The 12,456-nt window shown below is 40.5% G+C and overlaps 1 protein-coding gene across 2 annotated transcripts in view; it reads right to left on the bottom strand.

Annotated features, from left to right (window-relative positions):
- The window catches only part of LOC112048659 (TGF-beta receptor type-1), a 31,118-nt gene that overhangs the window by 15,305 nt on the left and 3,357 nt on the right, over window positions 1-12,456 (bottom strand). The window contains exons 3-6 of one of the 2 annotated variants that reach the window (XM_052890812.1): window positions 11,375-11,526; window positions 4,771-5,001; window positions 3,884-4,114; window positions 1,891-2,058 (exon numbers count right to left, since the gene is read on the bottom strand). In XM_052890812.1, the coding sequence (XP_052746772.1) occupies window positions 1,891-2,058; window positions 3,884-4,114; window positions 4,771-5,001; window positions 11,375-11,526 (782 nt within the window). The remainder of the gene's footprint in view (window positions 1-1,890; window positions 2,059-3,883; window positions 4,115-4,770; window positions 5,002-11,374; window positions 11,527-12,456) is intronic. The other variant, XM_052890813.1, reaches the window with a different exon arrangement.

The following is a 12,456-nucleotide window of genomic DNA, read 5'->3' as shown; positions in this document are numbered from 1 at the left end:
AAACATACATTTTAATGTATAAGCTGAGCAGAAAAAAATTGTTTGTAATTTCGCATTTTAGTAGTTATTATGATTAATAATAAATAAATACTTAAACACTAAACACATCAATACCTAGTCCCAAAGTAAGCGGAGCTTGTGTCATGGGTGCTAAGATAGCTGATTTGTCAGTGTGCATTTGAAGAAATTAAATATCACGTGTCTCAAACGGTGAAGGAAAACATCGTGAGGAAACCTGCATACCAGAGAATTTTCTTAATTCTCAGCGTGTGTGAAGTCCGCCTATCCGCATTGGGCCAGCGTGGTGGACTATTGGCCTAAGCCCTCTCATTCTGAGAGGAGCCTCGATCTGAGCAGTGAGCCGAATATGGGCTGATAATGATGACTGAAACACTGGAATGCTCCCTGCACGTTCATCACACAAATATTGTCGAGTGTGTTATCGCAATGCAGGAAGCAGGGTCACTAAACTGCGCCAGGCGCCACGTGCGCCATACAACCAAGTAATTTTAAGTTGTTTTAAAATCTAATTCGAACATAAAGGGTACTGTGATCAACAAATTATCTTCAAAGTTTTTTTTTGTACAAAAGAATGCACTTTTGTTAACATGAGCATAAAACAATCCTCAACATCCTCCCAAACTAAGTTATACTTGGAATCACATTGATTATTATGAAGTTTGCCAATATAATACAAATAATTATAATAAAATGTAAACAATGAGTTGTGGCACAATGTTTACTTATATTCGCAATCACAAACTATGCCACGTCGAAGATCGCAAGCATGTTATTTTATGAGACTGATATTTGTTTTATTTACTTACTAGCGGACGCCCGCGTCTTCGTCCGCGTGGAATTCAGTTTTTCACAAATCCCGCTGGAACCGTGGATTTTTCCGAGATGAAAAATAGCCTATGTGTTAATCCAGAGTAAAATCTATATACGTTCCAAATTTCAGCTAAATCGCTTCAGTAGCCGCAGGGCAAAGGAGGAATAAACATACACGCTTACACACATACCTACACAAACTTATACAAACAAACTTTTGCCTTTATAATATTAGTGTGATTATTATTTTTTTATTATTATTAAAAACAAAAAACATAGCGGGTACATCATTACTAGTCACATGATTATTTTGTGAGTGTACTGTTGCTACGATGCTATAGCCCCTGTAGCCAAGTAGCACGTCGATTATCTTTCTACGATCGCAAACGCTTCGAAAACTAGAAAAATGTATGCCAATGACTGATCTTGATCACGTGACCTTTCGATAGAAAATGTCATTCCCATACATCTTTCTAGTTGTCGAAGCGTTTGCGATCGTAGAAAAAGAATCGATGTGCTACTTCAGTACAGGGACTGGATAGTATCCTCTTAATTTTTGTTTTTGTACGATTACGTTCGTAAACACACTCGTATCATTTAATAGATTTTCGATGGTGTCCAGAAGATCGTTGAAAATAGTTGGAAGAATAAATTGCAATCTTATCATTTACACTCACAAATATTGTGGTTTTCTATTGGTAAAAGTATTTTCAAATTCGGTTTAGTAGATCCAGTAGTACCCCTTACAGCCTCAAAAACTTTACCTCTTTGTAAACTTTCGTCCACTCGCGAGCTTTTCGTGAAGTTTTAATAATAATAATTGATGTTTTGCGGCAATCGATTAAAATACTTTTTATTAATAGATTTTATCTGTAACATAATTTTATTACGATCGAATTAAGCAGTGGTAAAATCTGTAGATGAGAAGTAACGCCAAATGATTTAGTATTTATTCTATACTGAATGAAGTATAATGTAGTTCTTCTTCAATTTTCACTCTGACGTAGTCGTAGGCGTCTGCTAGTGTAAAACTAAACATGCACAAGCATGCCAACTCACCCTTAGTGCCGACTATGTCCATATGCAAATGCGCGAGCCCCGTCGCGATGGAGAGCGCCATCTTGATAAGCGTGCGCGCGTCCACGGTGCGCGCGTTCAGGAAGTCGAACAGCGAGCCGTTGCCGTGGTAGTCGGTGATGAGCCACAGCTGCGTCCACGTGCCGTTGTCTGTATGTACGAACATGTTATAGCGACGCCCCATTAGTGCGTCGCGTTCCTTTGCGACGTAGCAGCGTCGGCGCTGCGTCTCGTAGTATATATTGTAAAAAAGATGGTCCAAAATTGTATGGAGCCCCAGCAAATAAAAGAAAATATTTTTTTAACCCTTTTTGATTATATAAATCTACGAATTTACTTTAATTGTTTCGAAATAATATTCATTATCTCCGAAGTAATGCAACAATATTAAGAGTAATAATGGCGGATTGATGACGTTTTTAATGCAGTAATCGATTTGACGTTTGCTGTCAATTGTCATGTCATAGTTGCTATAGGAGCGCCATCTTGATATAACTCAAAAACTTGGGTTTTAATTTTATTTATTTATTTTTATTTAGTTACATTTATTCACTTTGATAAATTTTAATAAGATCCTTGTATTTCTTAAATTTTAATGATACAGGGTGCAAGAGTGGACCTGAAATGGACCTGAATGGAATCTCTTTACACGCCACATTAAGGCTCAAAACTCATATATCGAGACGGACACGGAGCGGCTATGTATCGCTTCGATGCGTTTAGCATTCTTCATGAAACTCCATACATCAACATCAACGTACACTTACAAGATACGTAACGGAAACGCGTCGCCTACGGCAAACTATGTCTCTAAACACGATACTCAACCGTCTCGTGTCCACGCCGATAGATGAGTTTTAGCTTTAAGCTTTACGTCGGCATTCAACGGAGCTCCGTTGAGCCGCAACGCAGGTGTGGCATACAATTCGTTTATCCGTTGCGACAACACGCAACGCACTAATGAGGCATCTACCTTTAGTTCATTATAACGAGTTAATCTTTTATTATTGCTCTAATAGGCCTGCATATAATGGTTTCCGCCAAGCAAACTATAATCTAGCTACTGTCTTGAAGAAATATAGAAAAGTATGCTCCTCTCAAACTTCATTGTTGTGTACCCTATTTATGTATTGTAGGAATAGGCTGACAAACTTACAGCTTTAATAAAATAACAAAGGACTGACCTGGGACTTTTAGTCCATGTTTGAATAATTAATTATAAAGTATAAACCAAAGACACGGAGAAATGAGGTGACAAAAACAAATCATTCCGCACACATACATACATAAATACAGTTTCAAGTTTGAATATTTCGTATTAATATAAACTAGTTAGCGACTTTGTTTGGCTTTTAGGGTAAAAGATAGCAATGAAACCTTCATAGGTTCATTTTGTTATCAGTCTGTCTGTATGTTAAATTCATTAATTTCATGTAATATTTTGATGTACAAGAAAACAATTCGTGCCGTGACTCGGCGAGCGCGACGAGACGTCGCTACCGGTCGTTATCATTAACAACTGAGTGTTCGCTAAAGAAACATTATCTTTTATTCTTATTTGCCATATCTTTTAAGTATGACCAATATTCCCATTCCCCTCCAACTAGTCGCGAAAGACTGTATTAGAAGCGGGTACGATAATAGCCCAACGAGTCGGGGATCGAACCACCACCCCTCGGTGATGAGTTCGACCGCTCTTACCGTTGAGTCAATAGCTCAACGGTACTTATCACCCGCCAACCAGCAGTGAAGCAGTGAGGTGGCTCCATATTCCCTCCCTATAAGGTGGGAGGTCTGGTCCTGTAGCGGAACTTGAAAATAAGCTGATGATGATGACTAAAGCTTGGCAAATTCGTTGATGACACTCTGATGATATGCGGGCGACGGGGGGAAAGGACTACGCGAGTGTGAAGTCAAGCGCGCGAACCATCGCGTGTTACGAACGAATTTGCCAAGCTATAGAGATTCGTCTCACCTTTGTTGTCGGCTGCGATGAATCCCAGTATGTTCTCGTGCCGCAGCATCACCGTCTGATAGATCTCAGCTTCGCGGAACCACGAGCACTCTTCCCGCGAGGAGAAGATCTTCACGGCGACGTTCTCTCCGCGCCAACGCCCGCGCCACACCTCACCGAAGCGCCCCTTGCCGATGATGTCCGCCAGCTGGATCTGCCGAGCTATTGAGCGCTGCACCAGTAGCGGCAGACCTGGAATTGCCAGCATTTGCCTACAGCAGCTTCCTTAATAAACTGGCAAAGCAAATATTCGTGTCTAATTTTGGGACAGTTGTCTTCTCATACCAGCTTTTCATCATCATGTCTTTTTCCTTATTCCTAATTTTCTAATTAGTGGGATCGGCCAAATATGTCCATCTTTTTCATTTTTTCCTATCATTCATCAACATCATCTACTTATTTTTCACACATACTCTCCTCATTCCTTCAATTTCATTTAAGCTTTTCGTATCATTTACAAGTTATGCTATTTATGAAAAAATGATATTGAGAACAAATAAAAGGTTTTGAAAAGTGCGTTGGCTATAACCGCTTTGGTGGTTCAATAACTAGACTATTATTATAATCACCAGCTGACGCCGCGCGGTTTTACCGTTTACGCGTGGTTCCCGTTCCCGTAGGAATATGGGGTTAATATATAGCCTATAGCCTTCCTCGATAAATGGGCTATCTAGCACAGAAAGTATTTTTCAAATTGGACCAGTAGTTCCTGAGATTAGCGCGTTCAATCAAACAAACAAACAAACTCTTCAGCTTTATTATATTAGTATAGATGAGGTCCTATGACCTCAATGAATATAAGAAGAAGAAGGAGACTGATGATGACAGGCGTCAGTTACTGAACTCACCCGAGCCGGATCCAGTGGACACATCCATCATGTCCTGTATGGTGGGCGTCTTGAGAGAGTGGCGCGTGTCACAGAACGAGTCCTCTGGCGCGAACAGCGAACGGGACTCGCGCTTCAGGGCCTTGGGCGCGCGGCGGGCCCACCACAGGCTGAGCGCGGCGCAGGCCCCCAGGACCGTGAGGCCCAGCAGCCACGGCAGCACGTGCCACGCCATCGCGGACGGGCCCGGCTCTTGTGACGTAACAAACAGTTACAACGAAGAACAAAAGAAATCACACTTGTACATTAGTCACACACAACATTTCAAATTAATTTTATATAGTTATTCTATCGGAAGAAAAGGTTAGGCTTCGGTTTGTAAAGGTGACAGGATAAACGCGTTTGTGTGTGATAAAGTAAAGGAACGTCAGCACAGTTGAAACGCATTGTTAGAGTGATAAAGTGTAATAGTAATAATAATAATAGTAGGAGACACCACGCGACAAAAATCGACTATGTACATTAATATCCCACGCAGACACAAAGACAAAAGAATCAGAATTTTAAAACAATACAAACGTTACCATCCCGGATATAATAATCAATTATTTAATTTATACTATAGTCCGTTTACTTTTGAAATACTACTTGGCGCTTGGTGTCAAACTGAAGTAATGTCAACAGTGCATATGTGCTGAAGTTCCTTCAGTTTAATAAAAACATGAACGTGCTCTGTCACCCCACGGCTATATACAATGGAAAACGGATTTCCTGAAATAGATCACGTATAGTAAATGTTGAAAAAAAAATGTGCAACTTACGCCACGTTCGCAAAACAAGTAGGCTCGCCATCGGTGAATCGGGGGGGTAGGAAGTGGCTGGAAGGGGAGGAGAATTATAGGGAAAGGAAGTTAAAGTAACGCATGAAATAATAGAATTTGTCTTGCCAGGGAACTATCAAAAGTAGGAACAGAGAGAGAGTGACATCGCGATTTCTGCGATCGAAAATTCTGAAAATTTTTAATTGCATTTTGGAAGAAATACTTTCGATTAAGAAAGAAACTAAAACTGGGAAATGTAACGAATGGACTACTAAAACGAAGGATCACCTCCAGAATGTGCGAAAAAATAGGCGTTTCGCATATATATAGGTGTCGCCCTTCCCCCGCGCCCCGCTCCCCGCGGCCGTCGGCGTCTAGCCGCGACGCGTGCGACGATCCTCATCAAGGTTAGAATACATAAAGGATTTAGAATTATAACGACAACGGGGAACTCAAAATTTAAATGTTACATTCAATAGTCGTTTCCAGACTTTGTATCAATCTTTTTTTTATTCAAGCAGTAAAAAGAGAGGTTTTGTACACTATCGTGAACAAGGATTTTAATTATGGTAGACACCTAGAAATTGAGAAATTCGTCTCCATGCATTCTTCCTCGTTTCTCCAATATGTTCGTAATGTGTGTTGTTGCATCTAAAAAGTGCACGCACTGTAGTTATAAGTTTCCGACGTATCCGTATGGCATCGTGGTTATTGGACCAATGGAATGCTGAACGAATGGAATGGGATGTCCTTTCATTCGAAAAATACTGTGGATAAGGATAGATGATGAAGATCTGATTATCCGATCCGAAGATATCAACGTCTTTCTATTATAATTTAAAGGACTTCTGACATTAAAATGTAGTTCTTGTTTATTTTAAATACTTAAGTATATAATAGTATATATCCTCTCGTATTTCGGCTAGGGCGGCCAATGTTAAGACTATCTATGCAGGAGATATTATGGATCACAATTCTCTCTGTTACAGACCGACGGGACGGCAAACAATATCAGGCGTAGGATTTATTTGATTGAATACTATTACATATTTTTAGATCATTTAGGAGAAAATTAACATCAGTAGTCTAGACATAAATTCGAAAGAGTTAATGACATAACACTCTTCCTGTTAATGGCAGGCGTGGACAGATCCGTATCGTACGCCGATGCGTCCGATACGTACGATGCGGATAAGTGGACGCCTACGTCAACACAACGAGTGAGATTTCGATTACTTTCGACATTTTGTATTTCTCTTGTCTCAAGATATGTCGTTATCACATGCTGGGCCTACTGTTGTTCTGATGGTAATTTTAAGGCACACTCGTTAGGAATAGGTTAGGCCTACAAAAACCCTGTGGCTGTCTACGTGAGGCATAAGTATAATATGCGCCAAACTTCTAGTCCGCTTTGACATTCGAACACAATATTCAGGTAAGCTGGGATAATATGTTTTAGCACACTGGGCAACCATCCGCCTCGTGTTCAGAACGGACTCTGTGCGGGGCGGAAGTTCGGCGCATACTATATGATAATATTATTTCGGGGAGAACCCATCACACTGGTTTTACCCGGCGTCGCACACGCATAACGTATGAGTATAATTGAGACACACACAAACGAGATTTTTAATAAAGGCCCATACACACTGGTGCTATTTCGGTTGCGTTCTGCGTCCTACCTCCGACTCCGTCCGTACCGGATCGCGAGGCGCGCTGGTTTAAATGCTACACTGAGATTGGTGGAACATCGAACGCAAGCGAGACCGCATCACTGTCTCCTGGATTTAACACAACTACATACGTGCTAAGTTAAACACATAAATGACATTTTAAAAACAAACAAAGCAAGCCTTACAAATTACAACATTCAAAAAATGTGTAAAGCCAAACTGTGCAAACTGAATGCGAGCAAAGACCGAGAGGTGTTAATAAAAACAATATTTGGGTAACGTGAATAGCAAAGCAATCCCCCATAACATTTCTGATTTTCGTGCAATTCATAAAAAAAAATACCCCATCACCGTGCATGCATCACTCCGAAGTTGTTAGTACTTTCTAGAGTGGTGCCAAAGAACAATCCAAATAGTTTAACATTCATTCCAATGAAGCTCAACCTAAGGAAAGACTGTGGTTCAGTCAAATGTACCACTAAAAATAACGATCCATTCGTTAAATTACGACCCTCACCGCCTCTATATCTAAATATAATTAACTTTAGTAGGAGAATCATATTGTTACAAACGTGTATGGTTTTCCAGTACTATACTATAATATTATAATAAAGTAGAAGACCAAAACCTATGTTCGCTAAATCGATGTCTGTATTACCTAAAATACAAGCCATCTGCTGCAAATTATATATCACAATGACATAGATCATCCCTATCTTTTGTAATGAAATTTAAAAAAATACAGGCAATATAGGATCGCCTTGTCTTATAGCACGTCTGCAAATAAGTATTTTTCTTTTTTCAGGGAATGTGACTGATTACTTTCTATTACTGTTTAATTATTTGTCCATTACTTTATCTTGCGGGCGATGGAACGAGCTATGTTAGGAGTATCTCTGCGTGATCGAATCAACGAGTTGAGTTGCTGAAATGGCAATGGGCGGGGCACATAGTTCGAAGAGCCGATGGACGTTGGGGTCCCAAAGTGCTGGAATGGCGACCCTGCACTAGTAAGCGCAGTGTTGGCCGACCCCCCACCAGGTGGACTGACGACATCAAGCGAGTCGCAGGGACTCGCTGGATGCAGGTGGCTCAATATCGTGATGTTTGGAAGTCCCTACATAAGGCCTATGTTCTGCACTGGACGTCCATCGGCTGATATGATGATGATGATGATGACTTTATCTTTCTACACTTTACATAATAAGACGTACCATACCATATACATTTTTTACTGTTATTATTAAGATAGAGCATGGATTATTAAGAATCTGTAAAACTTGTCTTGCTTACAAGAAGACGGGTCCAATGAAGATGACATTCATGGCCCGTCGGAGAGTGTAACGAAACCTTCACTCCCCACCCATCAGCCCCTCGTGCCGCTGTCATCGTTCGTGTCGCGTTGCAAGAACCAGCTCATGACTAAGGGCCCCGTATGGGTAACTAGTCGAGATTACTCTGACGTTGTATCACGTGCGTTTTAGCCGTGTTTTATAATAGATAATGAATTAATCTGTAAAACTCTTGCCTCTACAATATTCTATCATACCGACCGATTCAACTGTTTCTAAATTTACTATTACTTGGACTTTATATACCACAAGACATCGAGTAAGCGAGTAATCAGATGTTATATAATATGTACATAATTTAACTACTACCAGCTATTTATACACTAATATACAAATTTTAAAATCCAAATACTTTATTGACGAACTCACAATCGTCTAAAGTTAAAAATAAGCCTAAGTCTACTAGCTTTAAAGCCCACACACCTAGCACAAAGTTTGTAAAATCAAACCAAGTAGTAAAAAGTACGATATTAATAGTCCCACCCAGTTGAATCCAATAAGGCTAAAGGTGCGTAAAGCCAATAGGCCTAGCATGCGTCAACGACAAATCTGGCGAAGAGTTTAATACATACTGTCGACCAAAAGCGGGTAGGTCGACATATCGCTCTAGTACCAACATAATGAAGGAGAGAAATATTAGACATTTTTCTTTCTATTGTCTTGAATTGTCGTGGTACGCATATTAAGCCTACAGGCTTGGTCTGCTCGTTTTGTCATACAACAACTGTCCATCGTACTTCTCAACTACGTCGACGGTTAAACATGCGATTAGTGGAACACTTTCGTGCGTCATGCAAATTTTAGATACCGGCTGATGATCACTTACGCTACACTTTCTGGACGATTCTTCGTAACATCCTTACTTTATCTACACAGTAAAGTCAGCCCACTGCGTCCGTCTGTTTGAAAACGTCAAATTCAAAACTATTCATAACAATTTTATACTCGTATTTGAACGCGCTATATACTTGTTTCCGGATTCATAAATGCGATTTAAACCATGCACCGAGAAATGTATCACCATATAACGCTACAATATCTAACCAATGTTCAATTATAATGGCTACAATTAAACCGACTGATCTGAGTTAAAATGTAATTGGTATGTAAATACAGAATGAATGTAATGACACAAATAATTCTACAAATTATTATTTTATTACAACTGGTTATTCTTTTTATATAAAATAGCAGAAAAGTCTAAGTTAGAGTGTGAGTTAACATGCCTCTTCACTCTTTCCTTAAACATGTAATAAATACAAACATAAATAAATATGTCACGAAACATCGTTTTTTATGAAAGGAGGGCTTGTGCTTGGATACAATCGCGCTTGATGAAAAGCAGCGATCCAGTAAAAGTTAACATATTGAGAACAGGAAGATAATGAAAAGGGGATGTCCGTAGCTCTCGCTTAAACAGAAATATAGTTTGACCGAAGTAAATATATATATTTTTTAATTTTATTTACTCTAAGGGAATTTAAATGGTACAAAATCCTCAGTGACCCGAAACTAAAAAAGTAGCACGGAAGATGCCAGAAACAATCTATTGTATACTTATTATAGAATACAAAACGTGTTTCCGATTGGCCTGTGATAACAGAACCTTTTCAGCTACTGCGTACAAAGTTATCTCAATCAGGCATAACAAAGGAGTATTATTTAAAAAAGTTCAAATGTCATGTCTATTCAAATACAGAAAATTCTGAATACTAATACGGATTCTGTGATATACACGTGATATGAGTTTGGCAGTGAAGAGTTGATTTTAAATCATACCGACCGAACAAAACATGAAAATATCTCTGGAGCCTTCCGTTCCGTATTTTTCCATAGTCTACAAATTTGCAAATAAAATATCCAGCAAGGATAGAAACGATTTTTTACATCGTAAGTGATCGATTCTAACCTTCAATAACGCTTAACCTATTCTCCTTCCAGCAAATACATTCATGAATTCGCATCAAATACCCAAAAGCCTTTACAAGTCTAATGCGGTAGAATATTAGTAGTTTCGTATTTGCCGCGGAATAGTAATAAATTGGCCATTTTGTGGTATATCAGGAAATTTGAAAACATTACATCTACTGGACTTTTGATATATTTCGACAATCTGTTAGATAGATAGCGATCGGCTCAAGATTAGTTATATTAGAGCCTAATCGCATTAGTGGGACATGTACGGCTCAGTCGCCCAACGCCGTACGACGCGATAAATATTTTCCCTTTCATAAATCGTGCTTAGCTTATATGAGTCCATGCAATTTTGAACCGTATGATATACGCGCTGAATGTAATCGATGGGTCGTATGGTCGCACGTGATGTCCTCGTTCAGTGCAATGGTTACATACACATCGGCGGTATACGTTCGGACGCCACAATACAAAGCCGCCCACACAGCCGCCGACACATGCCCGCGGGCCGTACCTGGCGCGCGGTCGCGGTTGCAGTAGTCCGTTCTGCAGCAGTACATCGGTACCCCCTCCTCCTCGCGGCACCATATGGGTTTGTCGGGAGGGAAAAAGTTCTTGCTGTCGTAACAACTAAACCGAAAACAGTAGTTAGTTCACAGATCAATAGATGGCTACGCTGTGGAAGAGTACGTGATCAATGCCGGCGTATTAACTAAAGAGAAAAAAGAAAGTTTAGTCATATTAAAACAAAAGAGACAAGTGTTCCGGGCGGAGAGTCAAGTCGTCGGCGCGACCTGAGTCTGCGCCGGGGGCATGCGGCGGTGCGCGAGCAAGCGGTGCGCTAGAGCGCGGCGCGGCGGCCTACCTGGCGGCTTCCTCGGTATCTCCAGGCGCAGGTCTCGGTTGCACATGTCGTACGAGTCGCAACACTGAATCACCAGCGAGTCATTTTTAGCTTTCGAGGAGGCGCACCTGAACGGATGCTCGATGGGGAACAGTAATTTGCGCTCGATACAGCTGCGCCGCAAGTGGAACCACCATATATTATGTTTAGTAGGTTAAAGCAAAACCAATGCACACTCGGAAATAGTGTTCGTTAAGATGACGGCACATCATTCAAACGGACGGCGCGCGGCGGGGCGGAGGCTCTCGCGCCCCGGCCGCGCGTCGAGTCCCGGCTCGGAAGCGCTTGTTAGGTATCGGCAGGTCGACACAAAACTTACAAGTCGTCAAGGGCAAGGCAATCATAGACTAAGAGTACATCAAACAAACTCATGTTCGCTCGGCCAAGTCGGCATCACACGGCCACAGGCGCGCATCTTACCCGTGGAGGCAGCGTGGAGCACTTTTGCAATCTTTTTCCACGAAATGGCATCAGTATTGCAGAAATCACTTTTACAGCAATAGGTGTGGGGCTGCCGGCACTGCCACGGATACTCGGGTGGTAAAAGTTTACCGTTTGGCAAACAGCTCAAGGCCCCCTCACTACACAGGTCGGGTTTAATAAAAAATTGGTTAAAATTCGAACCACGGGCCCGCCCAAATCAACAGACAGATTTGTGTTGATAGATTGCCAGTTTCTGTGCTCTGAATTGTCATTCTAAATGTGAAAACATGTTAACACAGAATATGTACCTTGTCGAACATGTTTGTGTCTTGTGATCATACATAACCGACCAATTTGAATTTTTAAAACATATTCAGTGATATTCGTAAAAATGTACAGTCAGGTCAGAAGCAGATTTACAAAAATGCTGGCAGTAGAATGTAAATATTTTGTGTCCCCTACTGACTTCTGAAATTTAATACCCTACTTTGCTAACATATTAATTTAAATATTTTAACAATAAAATTTCAACTTATAGTATTTTAGTACATCCTGAAAATTGTAGTTTTCAAGATGATTTTTTTCAGACAAAAATTTTAGAAAAATCTTGACACCCCTTA

The sequence above is a fragment of the Bicyclus anynana genome, chromosome Z (genome assembly GCF_947172395.1).
Source record: "Bicyclus anynana chromosome Z, ilBicAnyn1.1, whole genome shotgun sequence".
NCBI lineage: Eukaryota > Metazoa > Arthropoda > Insecta > Lepidoptera > Nymphalidae > Bicyclus > Bicyclus anynana.
Note: the sequence above shows the minus strand (reverse complement) of the source record. Positions and strands in the feature narration are given on the sequence as shown.